Raw genomic sequence first — 24,044 nt, 5'->3', positions numbered from 1 at the left:
AAAAACCATTTTTAATACAAGCTTTTTTGCTGACTGTACTTGCATTGTCACCCAAATTACATTTGCATACCAAATTTCAAGTCGATGCTATTAACAGTTGAAGAGTTACGACCAGCGGAGACGATCCTGGCTGGACTACCAGGATGTCACTACCAGATTATTGTATTGTGACGCGATTTACATAAATATTCCAAATTTAAAGTCAATCTGACTACTGGAAGTTGATCAATTATTTCACTTGCAAGATTAGATTACAGACAGACAGACAACGGGACAGGTGAAACTAAATAAAAGCTTATAAAAATAAGTACTTTCTTATGTAATCTGTTTGAAATCAGTGCCAATCCGGTTCTAGGCGAAAAATCCTGATTTTCCCGTTCCCGTGGGATTTTTTGGAAAGTCCTCTCTTAATGCTTCTTTACACTCCCCAAGCAACCTACATGCTGAATTTCAGCTTTCTACGAGCAGTCAAACGAAAAATCCCGTATTATCCCGTTCTCGTAAAAATTTCGGGAAATGCTCTCTTAATACTCCCCTACACTCCAAGGAATCCACTTGCCAGATTTCAGCTTTCTACGACCAGTAAAACGAAAAATCTTGTTTTAATGCTCCTCTACACTCCCCAAGCAATCTACATGCCAAATTTCAGCTTTCTATGACCAGTAAAACGAAAAATCCCTTTTTTTCCCGTTCCCGTCAGAATTTTGGGAAATCCTTCTGTAGTGCTCCCCTACATCTCCAAGGAAACTGTTTTTTACTATTATAATCACCTACTTCTATGCCAAATTTGAAGAATAGTAATTATAAGTTCATAGGTTTGCGTTGAAATTAACATATAAATCCCGTTTTTTCCTTTTATCCCGTGGGACTTTCCAAAAAATCCTGAAATTAATGTTTTAATTAATGTAATACCTACTTGTGTATCAAATTATTTTAGTTACTGAGATAGGGTCACTCGGAATCAAATATATAAATCCCGTTTTTTCCCGTTCCCGTGGGAATTTCCGAAAATCCTTCCTTAGTGGGTGCTTACATTGTATATTGTATATTTATGTGCAAAATTTCAAGTCTCTAGGTCCAGTGGTTTGGGCTGTGCATTGATATATCAACAGTGAGTCAGTCAGTCAGTTTAGAATTTTATATATAGATTATTCCATATATCCAGCTTTCGCTTACCAAATTTCATACAAATCTGTCGAGCCGTTTTAGCGTGAAAAGTAACAAACACACACACGCTGACAAACAAACCAGATGTGTTATGTACGTGTGGTCACGAGCGTTAATTTGGGATTGGGACCCACTTAAGATCGAATGTTATTTTTTATGACGATTCAAAGATTTTTTTGACGGAATAGGTCTCAAACTAACGCTCGTGACCGTACCTAGATAAGTTACTGAACGCTCAATGCGCGACTGCGCTCGGTTTTAACAAAACAAGCAACTACTATCTGTGCATATGTAATCAGAACAAACACTTGATAGAAAAGAAATTCAAAAGCGGTTCTGTATTCAAACCTTGACCTTGAGGTCTTGGAGCGGGTGACGTCGCCGGCATTTGTCTTATTGTAATCGCTGGCAACAGCGCACGCCCAGCGCGCCACTGATAGCGATAACAGTCAGTAAGACGAGCTCGGTGCGCCAGCGCCGGCGGCACGCTCCTCGCTCACTCACAATAACAAACATTTAATAAATCCACATTGCCACGATGTCGATCCTCCGGACGTGTATTGTGAATATAAGGAACGTAAACAAGTGCCGCATGTCATGTGTGTTGATGCAATATGTAAGTAACATGACATGTTTTTATTCGCACCTAACACTATAATTAAATGTAATAATGTCGATAAACGAGTTATGTGGACTACAACTGCACCAGTTATGCTAAATGTTACTGTTATAAAGTGTACTCGTGAGGCGAATGAAAGTTTTATAATCAAAGATAAAATTAACTAAGTAGTACATACTATGCGAGGTATACACCATATTAATAAACAAATAATAGCAAATACGATGACAGCTGGGTCCCGATATATACGAAATTTACACATTATCTATCAGTAAAATTCACTCTTAATTACCCCTAACAGCATCGTAAGTTGCTTGCATAGTGATATCTTCTATAATAGGCATAAATTATGTTATTACCAGTGAGATAGCAACATGAGTTGATAAACACTTTGTTGTTCCAAATTTTATCAATCTAGCTAAATAAAAGGAGTAATCACGGCATGATAAGAAAATATCTATAGTACCTACGTAAGTTGAGATTGTTTGAATTTTAGCGATAAATACTAAGATAATTAATTAGAGCTCATGGATAGCCGCAATAATCACTAGATGTCGCTACAGAAGACTGATAGGATCCCACGTGTCGGTTCGATTAATATGCAATGCAACCAATCTGGGTCATATCCGAGTAGCCTCAGTTTTCACTATAAGCACCACATTGATTTTACATTAATTTGCTTCGGTAATAGTTGATAACGTAATAATTTGACTTGTCATCAGGACAGATTTAGGCCAAACAACGATGCATCAAACACATTTCAATATTCCATATGGGAAAGTCAATTGAAAAGATCATTTCACACTACTAATATCGTGGACAAAATCGTCGCATTCAAACTCTCCGACATCGGCGAGGGCATACGGGAAGTAGTCATTAAAGAATGGTAAGCATTGTGTTATGATCTGAAACAAGAATTGTTTGTAAACTATGGAAACAACTGCAGAACGTTTGTATTTTGCAGGTTTGTGAAAGTTGGCGATAAAGTACAACAATTCGACAACGTTTGCGAAGTGCAAAGTGACAAAGCAGCAGTTACGATCACAAGTCGGTATGATGGCACCATTACGAAGCTCTACAGCGATGTTGATCAGATGGTGTTGGTTGGGCAACCTTTGATAGACATAGAAGTCGAGGATGAAGGGAGTGAAGGTGATCCCTACTCTTTTTATTACATAGCCTTAAAATTGTGACATAAACAGGATCAAAAATTATCTATATCTTCATCGTAACATTATACATGTATACGAGTATAATACCTGAAAATGTTACTTATGGGCAGTGGTGTTAATTTCCCAACAGATGACCCACTTGCTCGTTTTCCTCCCTATCATAATAAAAAAAGTTATTTTTAAAGCTAACTACTCCCACCCGCTTATTACAAAGCTCTAGCTAGCATTATTCCGCTGAAACATTAGCAGAAATTAATTAAATTCTGAATCAACGAATCACCCGACCAGTAATTAAGTGATAGGTTATGATTTTATTGATCACCTAATAAATGCGTTTTCGGCGACCTAATAAATAATATTTGTTCTTAAAATAGTAGATCTGTCACCTAAATTGAATCACCAAATAATATTAAAACGGTTACCTAAATATTATTTAAAAATTACTCGGAAATAATATTGATCATCATATTGATCATCTATTATTGGGTTCCAAAATAATAGATGTGTCACTAAAACTGAATCACCAAACAATATAGAAATGGCTTCCTAAAAATTAATTATTATCACTGGAAAATAATATTGATCAAAAATAATTTAACTGAAATTTGACGATAATGATATACAATGAATGAAATAATAATAATAATTATCTTCTCACAAATTACACCAATTGAAAAAGCCCCAAACGAAGCAAAGTTTGTTCTATGGGTGCTAAACAACGGGTAGACATATATACATATATACTTAAATACATACAAACATCCAAGACTCAAGTACCTACTACAAACATTTATTTTCATCATACAAGTATTAGCAAAAAATGTTCGGTTCTGGCGCTTCGCTGGCCGCTACCGCGGCACGCTCGCTCGGCTCGCCCACTGAGGGTCGCAGTTCTACCTAACACTCCTCTCCTCGCTTCGCTCGTCGTCGTACCTAACCAGACCTGCCTTAGTAGAATAGGTAGAAGCATCGAATTAAAGAACTGATCTATTTATTAGGTGACAGATCTATTATTTTGGTGATCGAATTTTGATAATCAAACTATAATTTAGGATACAGGTTTACATTAATTTGATGACTCATACTTAGAGACAGATTCGATTAATTTGATGACCAATATATTTCTTAGGGATAGATATAATAATTAGGATATCGCAGTTTAGTGACAAATCTAAATTTAAGTGACAGAAAATATAGTTCCCATTATTTTATCCCATAACCAGATGCACCAGTCTCTGGATCGGAAGCCGTCCAAAAAGATGTTCCAGCACCGGTGACTTATGATAGCCAAAGAATAAGAGTATTAACTACACCTGCTGTTAGAAGAATTGCATCTCAGTTCAAAGTGAGTAAGATTATTTCATTACGTAATTTTTAACACTTTTAAGAATCATTTAAGGTCACAAAGCATTTCAAATGCCCTATCTTTTGCACTATCAATATCGATGAATATGTGAATTAAACTCAGCTACCTACAGGTAATTCGCATCTATCTTCGATCTATCTTCGCAGCAACAGCACTGGTTTTCGTTCTTGGACATAATCGCCAATTTTGGTAGCATAGAAGAACCAGCGGTTAAACCGTTTAGCGGTCTCATCCTGGTATCACTTATTCTGTTTAAAGTAACTTAGCAGTAGTTAACACTGTAATCAAGACCGAGCAATACATTTTTATTTCTAGAGGCGATAGTACAGTGTCGTCAACAAAAGGCGTGAATTAATAATAGAGTTTTAGGCAGTATTAATAATATTTCATAATATTATCGGTCTATGGTAATACCGACAGTAATTACGTTAAATAATTAAATTATTTATCTTAAAGGTCAACTTGAGCACTGTTAAAGCCACGGGACGCAATGGTAGAGTCTTAAAAGAAGATGTGCTTAGCCATTTGGGCATAAGCGCAGAAAAATCAAACGAGGTTCCAGATCCAGCGCACGTTCAAGCAGTACAAATACCAGTCGTGCAAGCCCAAGCAAAGACAGAAGTTTTATTGGAAGATAGAACGGTCCCAATTACTGGTTTCATGAAAGCTATGGTGAAATCCATGACTGAATCACTGGTAAGACGATCTAAATAAAATACACTAGGCAATATACTGTATTAAATATATTGACCCGGATAACTCACGTCTTAAACCGAGTTTAGCTCGACATGTTTCGGGCTGATCCGTAGCCCTTCGTCTTCGGAGCAACGCGACTCAGCGGCTGCTGCAACACGCGCACTGCGCGCCGCCGCTCTGCTCGCGCGACTACCCGACGTAACTGACACCGGCACACAACTACCCGCCACCGCCGCGCTATACTGTCTTATCATAAAACACATATTATATTAAAATTCATTAAAAACTACAAAAAAATACATTACGATAAAATTACAATTACGCTAAAATTAACTACAATCACCTACAATTAATTAAAATTACTGTTAGTCAAAGACAAAGTTTAACATGTTTTTTTTTTCAGAAAATACCTCACCTTCTTTTATGTGATGAATACGACGTTACAAAATTAATTGAGGCTAGACAAAGTATTAAACTAAAAGCAGAACAGCGAGAGGTTAAACTATCGTACATGCCAATTATTATTAAAGCCGCTTCCCTAAGTCTCGCTGCACACCCAGTGATGAACAGCAGCCTTAACAGTACTTGTGAAAATATCACTTACAAGTCCAGTCATAATATTGGCCTCGCAATGGACACCCCCAACGGTCTCGTCGTGCCTGTTATTAAAGTAAGTACAACTCTTTAAATCATGGCTTCTCAACGTGGGTGATATGTTGATAACGCCCTCTTGTGAGCTTTGAAGGTGCTCTGGGGTTCCAGGGCGACCTGGTAAGCAAAATAAAAGAAAAGGGGAGCTCTGGATCACAGAGGTTATGATAGGTAAAGTAAGATTCAGAACCTGTGCCGTAAAGTCATACCAGTAAGTAATTTAATCATTTGACAAACATTAATGTCTCATTTCAGAATGTTCAAAACAAGAGCATATTAGAAATAGCACGTGAACTGAATGCATTGCAAGAGAAGGGAAGTAAAGGGCAACTTGGATTAAACGATCTCACCGGTGGAACGTATACTTTGTCGAATATAGGCGCTGTGAGTAATCCGAAAATATCTTCTAGAAAATATTAAGGCTCTCTTCTAAACTAGATATGTGGGCTAAGGTGGTGTTTTGTTTTTATATCAGGTCGGTGGAACATATGCCAGTCCCGTAATCTCCTCACCGCAAGTTTCAATAGGCGCTATCGGAAAAATTCAGGTAAATCTTGGTCAATTCAAATGCATTTATTTTTATGGGTTAAGTACAAAGTAAACAATATTACGCGAAAAAATCAATGGAATACCGACATTGGATAACTAGGAGAGGAGTTCCAAAACTGTAAGTCGCGACGCCTCGGGGTAAACGGTGCGCCTCAAGTTGCTTAGTCCCCGTACCTAACTATTCCAACAAATTTAGTAGATTACGCATAGAATAGGTACTTAATCCGTCCAAACCAGATTGTCCACACACACGGGGCTTACTCACATATTCATAAAATTTTCAACTTCAACTTTTTGGTTTATGGCAACCGGTCGCTTTAGGTAAGCAACCATTACAGCCAATGACTCCTGACAACACAACAGCAGGCAGGCAGCAGGCAGTGACAAACCAGTTAAAATGTTACAAATTTGCTATGACAAAATCTGTGTTTTATCTACGATTGGCAATGGCTAAAGCAATGTAAACGATGAACTTAGAAAGTTAAGTATTTACACAATTTTATTTCCAACTGATATTATGCGTCGACCACTTCACTATTATAATCCTAATAATACTTGACTTTGTAATAATACTTGGGTTTATTTACTACCTACTGCAAAAAATAATTAAATTACAGATTTAAGCCGATAAGATTTCGCAGTTTAAAAACATAACCCTCCTTCGGGCAGTCGGGTAAAAACATCCTACTACCGATGATAATGTATCGAAAATACAAACTGAAACATAGATGCACAGAAAAACCAGAAAAATACTCGTAGACCAGCGCTGGTCTATTTTTCTGGTTTTTCTGTGCATATAATATGTTTCAGTTTGTTTTTTCGATAGTTATGGGCTTTACGGGATGACCGTAGAAGTAACAAAATTTGGAGTTGAAATAAAAAATACAAAAAAAGACTCCAGAGACCAATCTTAATTCGATGATAATGTTTTTGTGTCACGGAAAAATTGGAAAATCAATATCGATCAATAACAAAATAATATTTTGTAAAAAAATTGACAATATGCAAAATGTAACAACTGGTAAAATGTACAATATATTAAACGTGCACGACGAATAATGTAAAACAAGCGGAACTTGCAAAGGTACAATGTACTTTTCCAAAAAAGTATATATATCGGAAAGTGTACTACTAATCAAGAACTATCAAGGTAACTAAAACCGGTATTAGTCAAAATGGTTGATCTATTCATGGATTCTGGCACATTTGAGGGGTCCACGTAAAGAAACATGCATAGTCACCTTTTTTTTAAATTAATATCAAAAATATTAAATATAATGACCCGGATAACTCACGTCTTAAATCGAGTTTAGCTCGACATGTTTCGGGCTAATCCGTAGCCCTTCGTCTTCGAAGCAACGCGACTCAGCGGCTGCTGCAACACGCGCACTGCGCGCCGCCGCTCTGCTCGCTTAATATTTAAATCTCAAAATGCAGAGCTCGCAAAGTATTATGACTTACCATTGAATTAAATAATCTGAAAACAATATAAAATATATTTATAAACGTTTAAATAAATAGTAACCATATTATAGTAATTGTTTGTGATGACTAACTTTCATACCGCTATTGGCTCTGTGCACGACATCAGCACCACCTAGCATCCGCAACTTTGTTGGCTCTAAGGCTCTGACGTTTTAAAATTTCATCGCGACTTTGTAACAAAAATCAAAAATATCACGTATTAATTTATAATACAAAATTACTGTGATACAGTGATTTGGGTGGACCAAGGGTTGTGATTTCATTTTCGGTCATTAAAATTAAATGAGGTAAGTAAAGTTTATGCAAAAAGTGTTTTATTTAGGTTATGTCAGGGTTTGTTTACTTCATGTTTAGTTGTACTTTTACTGTAAAACAAAAAAATAAAGCTACTTTAATGGTTTCTTTAATTAATAGTAAACATAATAATTGTTCTTGTATCGCAAGTAATAAATTAAATATGGTTTTCAAATCGAAATGAGTATCATTTTCAAGACCGGGTTTATGAGTATCACTCCAACATAAAATTTCAACCACAACCCGTTTCAAAAGGAAAATTGTTGGTATCTGCTGGACATGTCCGGGATGTAGAGAAATTAAGAACAAAACAGGGACAGTGTTCAATAATTCAAGCTCGCCTCATAAGACAAACCTAGTTAAGGGGCTGTTTCACCATCCATTGATTAGCGTTAACCGACGGTTAAATGTGATACCGTCTCCGTCTATTCGAACAAAACAAATAGAGACGGCATCACACCTAACCGCCAGTTAACACTAATCAATGGATGGTGAAACAGCCCCTAAGTCTAAACAAATTGCTTTGTTAATGACGTATGACAGATGACATAGCCTACATTATTTTTACTTTTGGCCACTATGAGCGCTGCGATTTAATATTTCATTACCCCCTAGTACTTCGCACCCAGCAAATAATTCAAAAAGTTGCTTAGGTGACCAGACACGTTATTTCCGAGAACCCTTCATTTTGTATGGTCAAGGAAAATATTATAATCAAATCACGCATCATTTTGCAGTTTTATAATACTTATATACAAAGATTATGGTGCAAATGATTACTAATTTGCCGAGGAGGATCAAGTCATAAGTACAATCTAAATAATGCTAGACCCCACCGACAACAGCGTTGGCTGTTTTGAGTTCTAAGCACAAAATTGTATCATTTAGACGTCAACAACAACGGTACGCGATGATACGGAATCGGGCGACCCACTGCTTGCATGGTCGAGGTCGCCAACATCGGAATGCTACCTTGATAGATACAACCTAGTACAGATATAATGCATATAGGTACATATGTATTTCCACCGGAAATAGTCGGATCTCAATCAGAATACGATGCCACCCGAAATGCCAATCAATTATTGAACTAAATTAGTGATATTTTCATATCCATTCAAATGGAACTATATTATTTAGTGTCAAAACGGCTGTACAATGCGTACTGAGGCTAATTGAAAGAGCACTATAGCCAAACCATTTTGCACTGAATCTGCATGCCCGGGAAAGTTGTAATTAAATAAAGGTTGTGCAGTCAAACCATTTTTGCTTCCTGACTCACCGTAGAAAGTTCTCACAGTAAGTTTCCTAATAAATGTCCTTGTCAAGTGTTCTACGAAAAGGTTCCAAAGTGGGTCACGATCAATTAGTTAGTGTACATAGTATAATTTATTGTTTAGGGATGTGTACTTATAAAACCACTAGCTTTTGCCCGCGGCTCCGCCCGCGTGGAATTCGGTTATCGCGCGCTGTTCCCTTTGGCACTGTGCATTTTTCCGGGATAAAAGTAACCTATGTCACTCTCTCTCTGGCCCATAAACTATCTCTAAGTATGCTAAAAATCAAATTGATCCATCGCTCCGATTCGACGTGAAAGACGGACAAACATACAAACACACACACACACTTTCGCATTTATAATATTAGTATGGATTTTGGCTATCTATACCCATGATCAGCTAGCAATTAAGAATAATACCTACTTATGTTTAAGCCGAATAAATAAATATACTGTTTTTTTAATTTCCAGGTTTTGCCAAGGTTCGACGAAGCAGGCAACGTAGTAAAAGCACACATACTCACCGTCAGCTGGGCGGCAGACCACCGAGTGGTGGACGGTGCGACCGTCGCTCGGTTCTCCAACTCCATGAAGCAGTATCTAGAGAATCCTTACACGCTTCTGTTAGATTTATAACACCTCCCAATTTAAAAATAAACTGACTTTACTTAATACTTATATTTAAGTAACGTATAATTGTGTGAAATCTCCAGCAATAAATAGGCTTTGCATCACTGACGCGATTATGATAATTTATACAGTTTCCACTTTAGTTTTGTTACCACTACCCTCAGGGAAGAGTAAACAAATTTTGTTTTATACGTGAATATTTTTATTAAAAGATTTTTACTACGAACAAACATAGTATTATTGTCCTATCCTTTATATTATATTATATTATAATAACTATACTCAGAAGAGTATAATTAAATTGGCACATTATTACCCTCAAACAGCAAGAAAGATTTGCGTAATCACGCTTCACCTATCATTATGGTCATACCAATTTTAGCAACGATTTATGGGATCCAAAAGCTTAACAGCTTGAGATTTGTGCCTAGATGCCACGGTTTTTTTACGCAACTTTAATCAAAATCGAAACAAATTAAAAACCAGTCTTGATTCCACATTTGATATTATTCAACTGGTAAAGTAACGTTAACATTTCCTTAAATATACGAAACTACTTAAGTTAGTTTATAGGCACCTTACCAACAAACGACATAACAACACCAGATTTCGTCTATTTTCGTCGTAAGACTTCAAAACGGGTGACTTTAAAGTATGCAATAGTCCATTCCGGGATGCAGTGAGGCGTGTACTCGCGATGAAACCTTGCGAATATCTCTGTGAAGATCAAAGCATCGATGCTGTTGATCGGTGCCCATTTCAGCGCCAAGAAAGCCATGTCGACGTCACAATATTTCTTATCTGAAAGCGTAACAATAACAATACAATAATTTTATTAATTGAAAATACAAAGTGAAATATAGATGCACAGAAAAAACAGAAAAATAAGACCATCACTGGGAATCGAACCCAGGTCCTCGGTATTCCGTACCGCGTGCTATACCGCTACACCACTGATGGTCAACGGTACCGACACGAATTTCCCTATGCACCCCATATCTCAGCTTGTGTTTCTTACTTAGTCACTTAAGCAGCGACGCTAGCGACATCTATGCCGTAAGCCCCTTAAACTTTCCTTCATTCATTGGCATTCCTTTGGAACTAACCGCTCACCCGGACAAGAGATATCGTTTCTAAGCAATCAAATTAAGATTGGTTTTTTGGAATCTTTTTGTATTTTTTATTTCAATTCCAAATTTTTACTTTTACGGTCATCCCGTAAAACCGAAATTGAAAATAATCGGTTTTACGGGATGACCGTAAAAGTAAAAATTTTGAATTGAAATAAAAAATACAAAAAGATTCCAAAAAACCAATCTTAATTTTATTAATGCCTAATTTTAGATCAATATCATAAACCTACTTAATATCTAACGGAAAAACAAGGGCACTTCAAAAAATATCTTTAAAAACTTGATAAGATTAGATTTATCATTGCGTAGAGATGAGAATTATGATTGAATTACATTTTACTAACAAAAATCATCACTTAATTGAAAATAATGCATTGGATTCGGTACTGAACCGGTTTTTGAGGATTCATCAGAAGCTGATAAATAATGCCCACCGCGCTTTGTAAAAAATAATTTCTAAGAATCTGCTCTGAATGATACCTTAATACATGTGCTATGAAAAATTCGATTAAAACCTTTTACAGAGTGTTCAGTCAAACTAACCCAATAAACCTGCGTAATACCACAGAGTACGTAATACATAAAACCGCATCGAAATTATTTTGTTGATTCGACAAAATTACTATTTTCCATCAAAGCGTACAACTGCACTACTGATGGGCAGGCCAATTCAGACATTCGTTTGACACATGTCAATTCCTGTGGAAGTCATTGTGCTGTCTATCAAGGTAGGCCAGCTTGGCGGTTACTGATTCACTACAAGGCAACAAACCCATTAAGCAACAAGTAAACAACTTTAGCCGTACCAGCAATCCTGATGAAGTAGACTTTCCTGGGCGAGCAGATCTGAATGTCGTCTCGTTGGAGCGACAGCAAAGCACGCTGCCGCTCGCTCCAGTTGCGGTCCAACTCCCTCTTCAGACTTGCCCGTGCCGCCTTTGTCAGGAGTCCATTGAGCTCCGAGAATTGGCCATCGCTTATTACATTCGTCACACGGGATATAGCCTAAAAAACGTTTTTTTTAGCGACATAGAACAGTAAACACTTGACGTATAAAAGAGACGACAAACGTAGTAGTTGATCAAGAGCTTAAAAATCGTAGCCATCAGGAAACAATTAAATTTTAAAATTTTCTTCGACACTAATCTTTCTAAATAAGCTTAGGTAGGTACCTGCAACGAAATTTCAGTAAATTTTTACCTAAGGGGACGTCACGTTGAAAAAACCGAGGAGTATTTCAAGTAGTTTACTTAATTTCTCAAAATTTGAAGCGATAAATCGTCAAAGGAAAAGATCTCGTATCTAATATCAATGTGTCAACAAAATTGAACCCTGACATAATAATCATATAAGTTTACTCAGAAAAATTATCGATTTTGAGGTAAGTAGGTACGAGTTTTTTTTAAAGTACTTAGTGACGAAATGACGTCCTGCTTAGACCACAAGCGTGATTTACAAACAAAACACATTGCGTAGCAGCAGTGATTGTAATGAGACGTTGTCCTGCGGTTACCTTGGGACGTGGAACTTAATGTATCCAAACGTAATGAGTAATTTGCCATTACATAATATTAGGTATGTAATATTATAAGTGCCATGGGTTTATATGGTCGTAAGCGTCGTAACTACGTAAATGAGAGATATAATTGAAGGAAGTTGCGACCGAGCTTGCTCGGGCTAAAACCTAAAAACATGATTTTTTCCAGAGATAACACCAAGCTCGACCACGATTATTCGCCTCGGATAGCCTCTACCTCAGTGTTTTCCAAACATTGTTCTGCCATGGCCTGGGACTTTTCACACTGCCCGTTCGTAACCCACTTAATACTTTTACGATTTACTTTTAAGAGTATTTACGACGCGTCGATCGATAGTAGGTATTTCAAAACAACGCGGGAATGTTGCGACCCGGTATTTTATTTTGATGGCCCGGTACTGGGTCGCGACCCGGCAAATGGGAAACGCTGCTCTACCTCATCTCTACCTACATAGCAAATTCCGAGATCTCCAAAATGAAAAATTACATAATTATACAAGAATTGCTCGTTTAAATATATAACCTGCTTGGTGCCAAATTTGAAATCCGTTTCTGCAAAAGTGGGATCCCAAATATGCCTCAGCACGCTGAAATCTATTTTGATCATCAACCAAGTCAAAGGGTTTTGAATTAATATCAATCTGGGAACTCGTTTCTTTCTTGGTCCTCTTTTTTTATCGTGTTTCCTCTTGAAGAAGAACGTTCTTGGGAAGCCATTGATTACGTTAAATTTTGTTAGTTTTGATAGATGCGGTATTTTTGGGTCAACATTTTGTGGATTAATGGGCTGTAAAGATCTGAATTGGTTTGTAGTATCATGGATTGCAGATGACAAAAAGCGTGAGGTTGTGAATTTAGTTTCCGATGGGGTGATTACCGTGGCCCTTGCAAGAGCAACGCTGTGACGAATTATATATGTTTGAAAGTATTTCCTTAGAAAAATACATTTTCCCAAATGTATTAAATTTGCCATCTGAAAGAAAGCAATATTTTTTTTTATAAATTATATTGTTTCAAGTAAGGTTTCGTGTATTACTAGACTATATCAATATCACATATACATAAATTTCCTCAAAATCCAAAATATCTAACTATATAGACAGATACTTAAAGATAATTTCTTACCACAGCAGCCCCATTGTTAACCCCTTTGGAAATTTGTTAAAACCATTAATTTTTAAATTCCATTTGTCGATTTAGATTTTTTATTTTATAAATATACACATTACAAATAATTTTGATAAATATTAACTTCTAAAATGTCATTTTTGTGTCAGTGACATGTTTTCTTATGTTCAAAAGGTTACTGTATTAGTTTTAGAAAAGAGTTTGTTTTAAATATCTTTTTCAGACACAAAGCGCTAAGCGTCTCTACTTCCTTAGGCGTTTCTACCAGAAATGTGCGAGGATGTGTTGCGAGAAATGTGTTTTTCATTAACCAATAGAAACGCTTCATTTACCTATCTTCGCACAGCACTTCTCTGGTGGAAACAGCTGAGCGGAGCGAGGATAGGTGAATGAACCGTTTCTATTGGTTCATGAAATAGTACATTGTGTCTTAAGGACGGTAAACAAGGAATTACGAACGAGAGTCTATTAAAAGCCCGAAGAGACTGAGTGAGGGCTTTAATGAGTCGATGTTCGTAATTCTAGTACCACCCGAGCGACATACAATTTTTTTCATCACATTTGCGAGTAAAATTGTATATTTGTGAAAAAAAACTAATATTTTAACAAAAATTGCGGATATCGCTCGCTGACTACATTCTTGGCAGCGCCAGCTTCCGCGCCGCCCTCCCCCGCAGCATGTGCCCGACGTGCGCGCGCCGCGCTCTTGCACGCCATGCAGTACCACACTCATTTACCGACCTTGGGCTTCATGACAAGAAAATTAGTACGGGCAATGACTCATTTACCGACCACGGCTTTCATGACAAGCACATTAATGCATGTTTCGACACTGTTTACGAGCAAGTGTTATGAAAAATACATTCCTCGCAACCATATATATGTTAACAACTTGCATGCTTACCTGCATGATTGCTTGGATGCTTGCTTGCATGCTTGCTTGCATGCTTACCTGCATGCTTGCTTGGATGCTTGCTTGCATGCTTGCTTGCATGCTTGCTTGCATGCTTGCTTGCATGCTTGCTTGCATGCTTGCTTGCATGCTTGCTTGCATGCTTGCTTGCACTCTTGCTTGCATGCTTGCTTGCATACAGCCCTGAATGCATGCTTGAATGCAATGCTGGCTTGCCCATTTTTTTCATATTTGAGACTATGCTTGCTTGATTTTTGTTTGCATGCTTGCTTGCATGCTTGCTTGCATGCTTGCTTGCATGCTTGCTTGCATGCTTGCTTGCATGCTTGCTTACATGCTCACTTGCATGCTTGCTTGATTGCTTGCTTCTTTGAAGTGTTTATGGTTCACGCGAGCGAGGCATGCTCACTTGCAAGCTTGCTAAGATGTTTGCTTGCATGCTTGCTTGCGTGCTTGCTTGCGTGCTTGCTTAATTGCTTGATTCTTTGAACTGTTTTTGGTTCACGCGAGCGAAACTGCGGTTAAAAGCTAGTTGTTGATAAACTCGAGTAGAAGTAATTTACTCAAATACTTAACCATAATGCACATAAAGAAATAGAACGTGGTTTAGTGAGTGTTTACTAAACTTATTTGTGTTTACGTATGTAGTTACTTACGTAGCCTCATTTTCTCTTATGACGACAGCTTCAATAAAATAAAATAAACAATGTAAGTCGGGAAACCAATGGGGTAAACCAGCATCAAATAAATAATAGAACAATGGTCTGAAAACGTGTATAACATGCTATGGGCAGTTCGTTCCGCTTGCGTGCATTCGCCTGGAGACACCATATAATCGTAAGACGTGTTCTTTCACCCAACCTGACTGACGTAAATTAAGACTGTAAAAACATATGATAATCAATCAATAACAATCTGATAAGTATTATTAGTTGCTAAGCATCAGAGTTTATTGCTCAGATTGTACCACCAATCGCAGCCAATCACTATCTCAATGTGCTGATACTTATAAATTTGACATTACATTAAAAAGATTACCAATTCGGCAGCAGTTTGAATCAGGCGATTGAACTGGTAAGTTGCATTTTTTTTGTAGTGTAAGTAAGGAAGTAAAATGAAACAGGGTCCATATTGACTTTCATAAAATTCGTATTCCTATTTTTTATTTTACTACCGATTTGCGTTCATAATAATCACCCTTCATAATTTTTTTCCGCATACTTGTTCATAAAATTTTATTACGAGTACTAACATCGGAACTCATTTTCCTCATAAAACTCATAATGTCATTACTAAGAACACATCTCAACTCATAATGTTGTTTTTCAGAAAATGTATCTTCATAACAGAATGGCATTAATAATAAAACATTTGAACTACCTATTTAAAATAACGTAACTACCTATTCAAAATAAGATTTACTTATGTCGTTAATTATTTATATTATATATTATATTAGTATAGTTGAAAAATATGTTCGGTCCTGGCGCTTCGCCGGCCGCTGTCGCTTCGCTCGCTCGGCTCGTGCGCTATAGGGTCTCAGTTCTACCTAACACTCCTCCTCGCTTTGCTCGTCGTCGTACCTAACGGAGTCCTCCTTAAATACATCATTTCGCATCATCGAAAATTTTCCAAGTCCCTGCGCGTCAATAATGCGGGTAAATAACACTTATGATTAAGAAATATATGAAAACAAATATTAGTAAGTACTCTATTTCCATGTATAAGTCAACGATTCTCTAGTGTTAACAAAATCTTATTACTGAAATTTCTTACCTTGAAGATCAATTGTACGAGTATAGTATTGGTATTGTATCCTCTTCAGCAAAATGTGGGGGTTGCTATTGGTGGTAGCAGCGACAGCGTCGCTTGGTGCGGCGTGCACGCCGAGTGTGACGACGGTGAGCGGTACATACGCGCCGGTAACGGTGTGCTCCGGCGCACTCATCTTCTCGGACGACTTCGATGAATTTGATCTGGAAAAGTGGCAGCATGAGAACACCCTCGCTGGTGGTGGTGTAAGTATTAAACAATTGGTAAATAGGAGTAGGGGTAGATTGGTAGATAGGATGGGTTGAGTAAAGTCTTCTATGCTTCCCACACGCTAGCACAGAACGAATGAACGAGACAAAATCTTTACCTACCTATGAAAGAAAAACAGGCATGACTGAAAGACAACGCACAGCCCAGGGGCTAAAATCTATGCCTACAATAGAATAATGTGTATGACTGACAGACAACGTTCATACAACCTAAACCACTAAGCTTTAGGTATATATAACTTTAAATTTATCTTTAATCTATAATTAGTTATATTTAAATTTACGGTGAAGGAAATCATCGTGTGGAAACCTGCACAAACCTGCGAAGCAATTCAATGGTGTGTGTGAAGTTCCCAATCCGCACTGGGCCCGCGTGGGAACTACAGCCCAAGCCCTCTTATTCTGAGAGGAGGCCTGCGCCCAGCAGTGGGACGTATATGGCTGTGATGAACTTTAAATTTGGCACACCTAGTTAGTTATCTATTTCTTGAAGATCATAAAGGTACCTACAAAAGTATTTTTTGAAATTTTCAAGAAATAGAGTCAAGAGATAGAGCAGGTTATTCTAGTATAGAATTAATATTGTACTGAAGTGTGTGTGAGCAATTGAGCATCTATCAATTTGTTAGCTATTTAATTTTGGCCAATGTACCTAAGATGCGCCAAAAATTAGGTTTCATTTCATGAAGTGAGGTATACGCACAGTACCGTAACTTACTTACCATATCGACAACAAATGTATCCACATCTAGTTTTAGCGAAGTCTGAAAATAGTTCCAAAGTTTACCTTTTCTTGCCAGAACTGGGAGTTCCAATACTACAGCAACAACCGCACGAACTCTTTCGCTCACAGTGGTACCCTGTTCATTCGGCCTTCTCTGACGGCGGACCAGTTTGGCCAGGCCTTCATGACCAGCAGCACTCTGAACATCGAGGGGGGCGCCCCGGCTGACAGGTTAGATAAGATATAACTGATAGACTAATCGATGCTACGTGCGCGTAAATAAGATTTAAACTAAAAATAGATCTCAAGCGATAGTAGACCAGATATGATTCCATTTTAGATAAAGATAGAGAATTTAATACGAGTATTCTAGTGGTATTCTTAATATCATATATCCTAAAATAAACCCGGAGATACTTCAGCGAAAGAAACTATAAACCCTTGTAAGAATTTTTCATGTAATTTACTGATTCAAAATATAGTCACACGACTCGACACACATCGACCAATCCAAGGAAACGATTTCAATTGAAAATTCCTTACAAACTTCTGATGGGGTGGTCGGTCAAACTTAGGAGTACTCGACCATCTGCTGAGTTATTCCGGATAAGTTTTAAACTTGTATTTGTGTGGCACTCAAGTCCCACATTATACTATTGGTACCTATGAATTAGCATGCTTTAACCTACCTAAAATAATTCAATTGGTTTTAGTCAGTGCAAGCAAAATTGGTGCGGAGAACTGGCAACCTGAATCAATCAGTTATTCCAATGATATTAGAATAATTGATTGTTTCAGGATTCAGGTGTTTCTTTTCGGAGGTCCATATAAATGAACTACAACTTATTTACCTTGCTTCTACATTACCAAATCGCTACATTTTGGTGGGGTTATAAGGTCAATAAAGTTTCACATCAACTAGCATATTTTTCCAGCTATGTCGGTGACTTTGGTTCTTCGACGAATTTCCGTATTTCGGATTCTATCGCACAAAGAATCTCGACGCATAGCTCTCTCCATAGCTCGTTGCGTGATTCTGAGCCTCTCTAAAAGGCCAGCAGTCAAGGACAACGTCTCAGCGCCATAGTTCGTCACTGGCAAAACGACTCTTGTCTTCAGTCACTGCTGGAAAAATGCAAGTTGAAGTGGCAATGGGCGGGCCACATCGCTCGACGAACAGAACCGTTGGGTGAGAAAAGTCCTCGAGTGGCGATCACAAACCGGAAGACGAAGCGTTGGCAGGCCTCCCACCAGGTGGACTGACGACATCGTAAGAGTTGCGGGAAACCGGTGGATGCAAGTGGCGAGGTCGTTCATTGTGGCGTTCTAAGAGGGAGTCTTTTGTTCAGCATGGACGTCTTCCGGCTTATGATGATGATGATGAAACTTTCGTATGAGAATAGGGCGTCATTACAAGTTTATCCGTTCCACAGGTGCACAAACCCGCAATGGTGGGGCTGCGAGCGCACTGGCACGCCTACAAATATCCTAAACCCGATCAAGAGCGCGCGCGTGCGCACCGTAGAGTCGTTCAGCTTCCGCTACGGCCGGCTTGAGGTCCGCGCCAAGATGCCTGCTGGCGACTGGCTTTGGCCAGGTAATATATCAAACTACGGCTAAATAATTAACTGAAAAATCTGATCACCAAGTTTCACATCTATAACGCTCAAGGAATAAGATTTTAAATCCTCCCTTACTATTTTCCTACATCAAACGATCTCAAAGATTACGTACGATGTCTTTGGGATCGCAACCTAGACTCGTGCTGGCTTGCCGTTTCAGCCGAAAGCGAAGCGGCCTGCCTGGCTAGAGCGCCACTGAGTCTCTCGCCGCAGTCTTTCTTCAAACTCCTGAGACCGTGCCCCTTAACTCAATGCGTTGCGAGACTTTCGCGAAAGATTAGTTTTTTTTTTCGGGAAGGCATGGTTGTTGTGGTTTTTTAGGGTTCCGGAGCCAAAATGGCAAAAACGGAACCCTTATACTTTCGCCATGTCTGTCTGTCTGTCCGTCCGCGGCTTTGCTCAGGGACTATCAATGCTAGAAAGCTGTAATTTTGTACGGATATATATATAAACTATGCCAACAAAATAGTACAATAAAAAATCAAAAAAAAATTTTTTTACGTTACTTACTCCCATCGACGTAAAGTGGAGGTGATTTTTATTTTCTCATCTAACTCTATAGTGTAGGGTATCGTTGGATAGGTCTTTAAAAACCATTAGGGGTTTGCTAAGACAGTTTTTCAATTCAGTGATGTGTTTGCGAAATATTCAACTTTAGTGCCAATTTTCATTAAAATAGGGCGTAGTTTCGCTATCGATAGTTGAACTTGAGAAATCAGTCGATAGCGTAATGGTTCTATCGAAAATATCGACATGCTGCAATGAAATCGATAGTATCGATAGTAAAATTAGAAGATACTATTGAACTTTGTCAATAACTATCGATAATAGCGTCAAAAAGTCATCATCATTTCAGCCTATATACGTATACGTCGCACTGGCACAGGCCTCCTCTCAGAGGGTTAGGTAGGTCAGTAGGGTTGACCCGTGATATCTGTCTATTTATTTATTTTATTATTATTCTTATGCTCTTTTCTCCTCGACAATATGAGAAACCTGGTAGCAGTGGAATTGCACGCCATTACAACTCTATAGCCCATAGTCAAAATACCACAAACGTATATACACAGTAATGACAAGTATGGCAAAGGTTGCAAGATGCTGCACCAGCAGAAGAAGACCCGGAGTTAGGAATACTCACGCTTCTTTACTCTCCGGGTATTAATCCGATAACTAATTCGTAATATACTACTTACTCTTTTCATCCTCAGCTATCTGGCTCATGCCCGCCCACAACGTCTACGGGACATGGCCCTCGTCAGGTGAGATCGACCTGGTGGAATCCCGCGGCAACCGCAACATGTTCAGCAACGGAGTGCACATTGGTACCCAGGAGGCTGGCTCCACGCTTCACTACGGACCCTTCCCTGAGCTGAACGGTTGGGAGCGCGCTCACTGGATCAGGAGAAACGGCAATGGCTACGACCGAGCTTTCCATCGGTACCAGCTTGAGTGGACACCAGGTACCTAAGCATTCAATGAGTTTATCACCAGTTTCTAGAACAGGTGCCTTCAAACGCTAACGCTAGATGGAGATAGATTTCTCTCGAAAGGCGTGTACGAGCCTCAACCACAGCATTGGTGTGCAGTGAGTATAGATTAGAAAAAAAAAACAAAAGGAAATGTCATAGGTTTAGGGCAAGGTGGCCTAAAAGCGGGTAAGCTAAGGTCCTGGGTACATAATACCCCTGGTGTTGCAGATGTTTATGGGCGGTGGTGATCTTTACATTGCGGTTTTTTTATTTATCATTTTCTGTGTTCTAGCTGGAGGTCCCGGTTTTGATCCCCGGTCGGGGCAGATGTTTATATGAAAAATATGAATGTTTGTTCACGAGTCTTGGTTGTTTAATATGGTTTTAAGTATGTATCTATCCTACATATGTATTTTATGTACTTATGTACCTAACTATCTGAAAAAAACCTGAATTTTTGTATAGCGGGTACCTACCCGCTTTGCCCAAGAGCACACTTTTTTATTGAGTAATAATAACTTCAAAATCAAAGCAAAATAATACCGGTTTTTGTATCTCATTTCAAAGTTAAATAATACTAAAATGATACCGTAATGGTAACATCAGAATACTTATAAACATTATTTACTAATCAGAAGACAGTTATCCTGTTGATTTTTAGTAAACTTTCGCACTGCGACGCATGCACACATTGTCCATTGCGTTACTAAGTGTAATAAACTAAATTAAACCCGCTCCTTCGGTCACTCGCGACGCATGCACACATTGACACTAATGTTTATTACTACAAAAAGCTGCCCGCTTTAGGCGGGCTACCATTACTATTCTCCTGGAACCATTGTCGTAAAGTGCTCATATTATGTGCACTCATACACTAAGTATTATATCGTTTCTATTCGGAAAAAGTATGGATAATCGTCGGTACCTCTTACCTATGGTATTACTGGTATAACATAAAATTGCACACAATGTGCTGCCACCTAGCGTGAAATAGCTGTTTATAAAATAATAGCTATCACCCTCTAAAATATAGTATTCTATAATGAACTCCATGTGACGGTATTTTCATTCAACACGAGTGAATACATACAATGGCTAATGGCTATAGAACTAATCGATGCTACGCGAATTATTATATTCTGACAACGTTTTTAAAAATATAATAACTATTACTTATGATACAAAAAGTATGTAAATAATCATATTTTCTTGCTAATTGTTACATATTTGCTGTGATTTATTTTTCAAAAGTGTTTTTCATTAAAGTCTTTTTAATGAAAAACTTTTGAAACGTCAAGATCGCTTACATTCTTTCTAATGCCAAAAAAAATAAGTATATGCTCAGTTGAATTAATTTATTCATGATCAGCGTGTCTAGTACCCTCTTGTTTTTTTTCATCACACTTGCTCGTAAACAGTGTCGTAACATGCAGGCTACCTTGGTTGCAACCCCCCCAAATAAAACCCTCGACCTTTATGTGCTTCTCATGAAACCCGTGGTCGGTAAGTGAGTCATTGCCCGTACTAATTCTCTTGTCATGAAGCCCAAGGTCGGTAAATGAGTGTGATACTGCATGGCGTGCAGGAGCGCGGCGCGCGCACGTCGGGCACATGCTGCGTGGGGTGCGGCGGCGCGGAGGCTGGCGCTGCCAAAAGCGTAGTCAGCGGTATCGGCAATTTTTGAAAAAAATATTAGTTTTTCTTTTACAAATATACAATTTTACTCGCAAATGTGATGAAAAACATTGTATGTCGCACGGGCGGTACTAGAATTACGAACATCGACTCATTAAAGCCTTCTAATAGACTCCCGTTCGTAATTCCTTGTTTACCGCCCTTGAGACACAATGTACTATTAATTATTCCGTGGCAGTGAATCAACCAACTCTACAGTCAAGTGTTTATGAAGATCAATGCCGCATCTCCTGGGCCGTAATTTCTATTCAATATGTGAATGTTCATATTATATACCCTACCTCCCATGAACAAGCTACGACCTCGTGGCTCAGCCAATACCTACCACCTACATTTGCAGTCTTTCAACCGATGTTTAGTCCACTGCCCGCGTCAAACTCTAAGTTTTCGATTGTTTCGCAGACTTCTTGCGATTCAGCATCGATGACGTCGAACTTGGTCGCATTACACCCGGCAACGGCGGCTTCTGGCAGCATGGGGGCTTCAACAACCACCCTGGACTACTCAACCCGTGGCGCTATGGATCCAAGATGGCGCCCTTTGATCAGAAGGTAAAAATTGGAATAAGCGCAGAGATTTCAGTTCTAATCCATACTAATTATTATAAATGCGAAAGTGTGTTTGTATGTTTCTCCGTCTTTCACGTCGAAATGGAGCGACGGATCGACGTGATTTTGGCATAGAGATAGTTTATAGACCAGAGAGTGACATAATTCTCGAGGGAACAGCGCACGATAACCGAGCTTCACGCGGGCGAAACCGCGGGCAAAAGCCAGTGCTGTTATACATTTAGACAAGACCAGAACATCCTTGATTGCTGGTAGAGTTAGAGTTACATATCTAACGATAGTGCTATATATAGAATAAAGTGTCATAACTTTCGTACTAGTACAATTTCTTGTTGTACATTCTGAAAAGTACATAATTACTGCAGCAACGGCGTGATGATCAATTTATAATCCATTTCTTTACATCGTAACTTTTACCAGACAATAAACAAAATATTAAAATTGTAATGTTTCAGTTCTACATCATCATGAACTTAGCTGTCGGAGGCACCAACGGCTTCTTCCCTGACGGTGTCACCAATCCTTTCCCCAAGCCCTGGTGGAATGGCTCTCCCACAGTAAGTGCCACTTTAATGTAAAGTAACTATATACTTGCCCTTAATAGAAAATACCCCTAATTCATAAAAAAATGTTAGACTAATTCATAAATTCTTGTTAAATTTATATTACCTTAACATTCGAATTTTTTATAGGTCACTTTGCCATTTAGTAGGTATCAAACAGAATGAAGTCGGCTACAAAAATAATATGTATAAATGACACTTGCTACTACCTATTCACTAATAGATGGCGCTGGCGTTTCTTGCTAAATCCTGGTGTTAACTCATAAGTAACTCTCCGAGGAAACTATTGGGTTAACTAGTGGATTGACCTAAGGACCTTGCGAGCGTGGATTCGCACCCGGGCTCTGAGTTTTTCCAACTTATATGCGAAATCCCATTAGAAAGTTTAGCACCACTTGCGAATCAGATCAATAGTGTGTGAAGTTCCCATCCACACTGACCCTGAATGGGAACTACAAACCAAACCCAGAGATGACAATGAATGACGATTGACGACTATAAATAATGTTTGTTTCTCAGGCGGCGACGGACTTCTGGAACGCGCAAGCTGCGTGGCTGCCAACCTGGAACTTGAACGTCAACGACGGACAAGACGCCTCACTGCAGGTCGACTATGTGCGCGTCTGGGCTTTGTAAACTACTCACGTTTCTACTACTTTACCATGTAAAGAATGAACTGAATACATTTCTAAGAACTATAATAACCCTGTACCTAAATATTTTGTATCTAAAGAGCGC

At 38.5% G+C, this 24,044-nt stretch overlaps 3 protein-coding genes across 4 annotated transcripts; 2 read left to right on the top strand and 1 right to left on the bottom strand.

Annotated features, from left to right (window-relative positions):
* The first annotated feature begins 1,592 nt into the window (after positions 1-1,592).
* On the top strand, positions 1,593-10,138 carry Dbct (Dihydrolipoamide branched chain transacylase E2). Its single transcript, XM_074095275.1, has 9 exons — positions 1,593-1,783; positions 2,509-2,672; positions 2,751-2,938; positions 4,182-4,303; positions 4,781-5,020; positions 5,424-5,690; positions 5,927-6,055; positions 6,147-6,218; positions 9,750-10,138. The coding sequence occupies exons 1-9, from the start codon at positions 1,706-1,708 to the stop codon at positions 9,912-9,914; spliced, it is 1,425 nt and encodes a 474-aa protein (XP_073951376.1). The 5' UTR covers positions 1,593-1,705; the 3' UTR covers positions 9,915-10,138.
* A 258-nt stretch (positions 10,139-10,396) lies between these two features.
* LOC141433301 (m-AAA protease-interacting protein 1, mitochondrial-like) lies at positions 10,397-13,853 on the bottom strand. Of its 2 annotated transcripts, none has more exons than XM_074095277.1 (4): positions 13,704-13,853; positions 13,102-13,551; positions 11,848-12,046; positions 10,397-10,709 (listed from the first exon to the last, which is right to left on the bottom strand). In XM_074095277.1, the coding sequence occupies exons 2-4, from the start codon at positions 13,549-13,551 to the stop codon at positions 10,522-10,524; spliced, it is 837 nt and encodes a 278-aa protein (XP_073951378.1). In that variant the 5' UTR covers positions 13,704-13,853; the 3' UTR covers positions 10,397-10,521. The 2 variants fall into 2 exon arrangements, with proteins under 2 accessions (XP_073951378.1, XP_073951379.1); XM_074095278.1 differs by having other exon boundaries at positions 13,456-13,551.
* Positions 13,854-15,585: 1,732 nt separating this feature from the next.
* Positions 15,586-24,017, top strand: LOC141433299 (beta-1,3-glucan-binding protein-like). The gene is made up of 8 exons (XM_074095274.1): positions 15,586-15,693; positions 16,445-16,637; positions 17,462-17,616; positions 18,819-18,982; positions 20,219-20,470; positions 22,577-22,725; positions 23,199-23,300; positions 23,826-24,017. Exons 2-8 carry the CDS (start codon positions 16,449-16,451, stop codon positions 23,940-23,942), a joined length of 1,128 nt encoding a protein of 375 aa, XP_073951375.1. The 5' UTR covers positions 15,586-15,693; positions 16,445-16,448; the 3' UTR covers positions 23,943-24,017.
* The last annotated feature ends 27 nt before the right edge of the window (positions 24,018-24,044 follow it).

This window comes from Choristoneura fumiferana, chromosome 12 (assembly GCF_025370935.1).
Source record: "Choristoneura fumiferana chromosome 12, NRCan_CFum_1, whole genome shotgun sequence".
Taxonomy (NCBI): Eukaryota; Metazoa; Arthropoda; class Insecta; order Lepidoptera; family Tortricidae; genus Choristoneura; species Choristoneura fumiferana.
This window is presented reverse-complemented; position numbering and strand designations above follow the sequence as displayed.